General features: G+C 50.1%; 1 protein-coding gene across 2 annotated transcripts in view; it reads right to left on the reverse strand.

The window, feature by feature from the left end:
- Positions 1 to 1,354: 1,354 nt before the first annotated feature.
- Positions 1,355 to 4,433, reverse strand: part of asphd2 (aspartate beta-hydroxylase domain containing 2) — a 5,503-nt gene continuing 2,424 nt past the window's right edge. For both annotated transcript variants that reach the window (XM_070965119.1, XM_070965120.1), the window contains exons 2-4: positions 4,257 to 4,433; positions 3,803 to 3,916; positions 1,355 to 3,620 (exon numbers count right to left, since the gene is read on the reverse strand). The exon at positions 4,257 to 4,433 is cut by the window's right edge and continues 1,018 nt beyond it. In XM_070965119.1, the coding sequence (XP_070821220.1) occupies positions 3,490 to 3,620; positions 3,803 to 3,916; positions 4,257 to 4,433 (422 nt within the window). In that variant the 3' untranslated portion in view covers positions 1,355 to 3,489. The remainder of the gene's footprint in view (positions 3,621 to 3,802; positions 3,917 to 4,256) is intronic.

Below are 4,433 nucleotides of genomic sequence, written 5' to 3' on the forward strand. Positions count from 1 at the left end.
AATGGACAGTATGAACAGTGTTTCTGTGACACACCATCCAGGGCCAGACCAACCTGACGGGGCCTTGGGGCTAAAATGAGTCAAGGGTCCCCCTGAGCCCCCACACCTGTCCCCTCAATGCATTTTACCCAGAATCCCAAAAACCTAGCAGTTCCTCTCCAGTGAAATGCTGCAGTGGAGCTCCAGGTTTGCTGGTCATGTGTTCATGTGTTCACCGTGCGAGCATGAAACCAAAGAAACGTGAATGTTGTTGAACTGTTGTCCCAGAGAAGACAGACTCAGCTGTCCTCACCATGTCAGAGCTGGCTTGTGCTTCAGTGTTTCACATTACCAAACCACTCTGTACCTGAACGCATCACCTCAGAGTGAGGCAGACTTCAGAGACCTGCAGGTCTGAGGTCAGCTTTGGTAGTTGAGTTTCAGTATCAGAGAAACAACTAAAAACTGCATCGTGCTCAGAGTGAAGACTGAGCTTCATCGCTCGTTTCAGGGCGGCTGTATTTCATGAAACGTCATGTTGTTCAGGCTGTCGTCGTCTGCAGTGAGCTTAAAGTCAAACGAAGCCATTCTTCACTCCGTCGGGGGCACAGAGGACCATCAGCTCCACCTGCTGCAGCTCATCAGCCCACAGCTCATATTTCTTATTACTGAGTGATCTCTGTCACTGTGCACAGCTCAGCGCATCGTTCCTTCACACGTATGTCTGAGTGTTCAGCAGTTCTTCTCCCAGCGAACTGCACTTTCCTCCTCTTCCTCAAACACAGAGCTTCACTCTCACCTCTGCTCTAATTAACACACTAAGCAGTATCTGAACGACTGTAATAATTCAGATCTGTGACACTGAGACAAACACATCTGAGCCGATGAAACGGGCAGCTTGGTGTGCAAAGGTCTCTAAATGAGTTTATTATTACTGGTGATTACTGGCATGGGCCTCACAGCACAGCCTGCAGAGGCAGAAACACCGTGTACTCAAACACGGTCAGAGATCTTCTCAGTGAAGGATGCTGCTTGGTGTATTAAATATGAGCATTTATTCATGAACCCGACACGTCTTTTGTTCAACATGATGGGATTACTGAGCGTTTCGGTGCTTCTGGCCTCGTGTCCTCCAGAGACAGCACAGGTCTGACAGGAAATACCTGCTGAGGAAAGACCCTGCATGGCGACGCCTCCTCGTGCCGCTGCTGGAAAACTGCATGTGCTGAAAGAGGCGACACTGCTCATCTTTTCTTTCTGCAGGAGCTTTTATTCTTCTGCAGCTCTGAACTGTCAGTGTGAGACACAGTGTGATGTCCACCTCGTCTCTGATCTGTGATCTCTGCGTGAAAGTGACACTTCTGACAACAGCTGGTTAAATAAGATACTTGACCATTTATTAAATGTACAGAAATACTGTTCAAAATCCACACAAGAACGTGTTAAAGGACAAACCCTTGATCAAATGTAAAGAAAATGGCCGCCCGCCGTGTACTGCATGTGGAAAGCAAACGCTTTGGGAATGACAGTCTTCATACTCCAGTGGATCAACAGCACTCTGGACTTCGAACCGAACGGTGGACATCTCAATGTGAGCGTCGTGTTGTCCCATGTTGTAAACAGCTTGTAAATAATCAGACTTTTGTAAACATTAAATTGAATCGATGGCGTCTTGAACCGCGATGGAGCCGTGAGGCGGCTGCAGGTTAATTTTCACTACCGTACACGCTGAAGTGCTGCTGGGGATGAGCGGTGGCTTTAATAATGATCCCGTGTGGAGCTGCAGAATTACAGAGTGATTAAAAAGAAATACATCACAGAACAACAGAGAGTACTTCATAAACATCTCACAGAATCTACAAATCCAGTCTATCAAAATGATTGGTGGGGGGCTGGCGGAGGATGAAATGCTATCGCTGCAGCTGCAAATCAGGACAACACAATAGTTAGAGCACTGAGGACAATCAGACGTTCCCTTTTTTACCTCAACCCTATTTACAGAAATACAAACCTGATATCAAAGACGACCGAGTTACAAGAGTTTAGTAAATTACCAAAAGCGCTCCATCTGCAGCGTCACAGCACAGGCCGACTCACACAGCTTGACCTAAAAATGTGCTTATCTAACCATGTCTGCTGAAAGCGGGACTGATTTCCGAAGGGGAGCACAACGAACGAGCACGCCGGCAGGAGTCATGACGAGACGCGAGCTGCGTCTGTAAACACTCACGTCGAGATCGACATTGGACCTCCGTTATCGAAAGACGAGGACAAGTCCGGACGGGCGACGCGAGCCTCAGATTTCATGGCGCCGCTGAGAGACGTCCTGTCGTCCCGTCCATCAGCGTCTCCGATTAGTCATAAAGGCCCAATCAGGCATCCTGGAAGTAACTCAGCTAAAATTAGACTGACGGAACGACGCTGCAGCCGGCGCTCATCAGCCACCTGAACGGTGCTGGAGCATCGATCCGCTTCAGCTGTACGACTGATGCATGATGGGTAATATATAAGTACAATCACTGAAAACACCTCCACTGTTTTTGACTGTTTCTGAACTGAAACCTCAGGCTGGGTGTGCTGATCCACAGACAAAGTTAAAAGATCAAATTTCTTAGCCCTTGTGGAAACGCGTGGAGGTGCTGCAGAACGTCAAAGAGCGTCAGGCGTGAAGCAATGCCAACAGGAAGCGTGCCGCCTGGGAGGAGTTCAGGGCCAGAAATGATTAACGCAGTGACTCCAGCTCACGAGTGACGACAGGAAGAGGTTTTAGTTAGCGATACTTTGGCTCGCTGAGAGTCAGCCGTCACTTCTGTAAAGCTCTTCATCAGCGTAATCGACCCAAAATTAAAGGGAAACGTGGAGAAGTATGATTGGTGGGAGCTGCTGCTTCACTTCTACTGTTCAGCCACATCGTTCATCTACAACGCTGATCCCAGAGCAGCCTGGACTCCATCCAATCATGTGTTCACAAACCTCGACTGAGCCCTTCCAGGACGCTTCTTTCATACCGATCACGGTCCTCTTGCCTGTTACCACTCAGCCTGTTCACCTGTGGAACGATGCAAACAGGTGTTTGTGGAGCGTTCACAATACGCAGATATTTATTTGATTTGTGCTGTTTTCAGCTGACTCCATGTTAAAAATGATGACAAACAGTGTCCCAGCTGTTCTGGAATCAGGGCTTAATGCGTTGATCACTGATGGATCTGAAACATCTGCCACAAACACGCTGACAGGTCGCTGCCGTGGAATCAGAACAGATAATAAAATGGCTGCATGAACGCCGGAGGACCGCTGAGCTTTCACAGACGGGAGCGTGGACACGGTGATAAAAGAGGTCCAATGTTCGGTCAACTGCTCGAAGGACTGATGACGGATACTGTATGAGGCGGAGATTATGTACACAGTGAGTGTGCGAGCTGGTCTGGAGGCAGGAAAGAGTTGCCCCCCAGTCCCACAGACCCCCCCCCAAACGCCTTCTCTCGGTCAGACATGGTTTCTCACTCACACCTATTTCCCCTCCTTGTCCTCTAAGCGGCCTGGAGTAAAAATGTAGTCCAAGGCTTGTCTCTCAGCGGCGGCCACGTTGGGGTGCCAGAGGTCCACCATGAAGACCACCCTGGGGCCGTCCTCTGCGCCGCCTGCAGACACACAAACAGGAAACCAGACGCCCATTTTGTCACGACTCTGACCTGAAACCACGACCGCGCTCCACTAAAAAGGCTCTCGGTCCTCTTCAGCACCACTGGATTAAAGCATTTTCGGGTCAGGCCTCCTTAAAGGAGAAAATAAAAGGACAGATTAAATTTTAATCCCCTCTTACCCTCGTGGAAGGCCCTGTGGAGGAAGGAGTCATCGAAAAGCAGACAGCTGCCCTCAGACCAGCACTGCGGCTCTCCACCGACGACGAGCTCACAGGAAGGGGGCACTCTGAGACCTGCCAGAGAAGAAGAGCCAGCCGATGCCATTACGGGCCTTACAAAATAAAAGCATGTATCGTGTTACTCAGCAGTCCCTGCCTGCTCTGAGGGCCTGTGCTATTATGGTATGCTATTTTAAAGCACACAAAAGATCCAGCCAACACATAAACATCACTATTTATAGTCAGCTGAGATGGAAACAGAATCAAAGCTCAGGTAACAGCTAAAATGACAGCCTCTGTGAACTCTGTGAGCCGGCAGGATGCGAGTCGTGTTTCTGAAACGTGAGGCTGAACACACGGCGAGCCTCAGACGTCACGTGCTTCATCACTCGCAGCTCGCTGAGCGGTCTCTTACCCAGGTGGCAGCGCAGCCGGACGTTCGTTGGACCGTAATGCTCGGTGATCAGAGCTCCGGGCGTCAGCACAGAGAAGCAGGCGTTTCCGAACACGTTGTTGGCGATGAAGGTGCGCAGCTGGCCCAGCACCCTCCAGGCCCGGGGACACCTCCTGACGTTGAGGACCAGCGGGGTGC

This window comes from Chaetodon trifascialis, chromosome 6 (genome assembly GCF_039877785.1).
Source record: "Chaetodon trifascialis isolate fChaTrf1 chromosome 6, fChaTrf1.hap1, whole genome shotgun sequence".
Taxonomy (NCBI): domain Eukaryota; kingdom Metazoa; phylum Chordata; class Actinopteri; order Chaetodontiformes; family Chaetodontidae; genus Chaetodon; species Chaetodon trifascialis.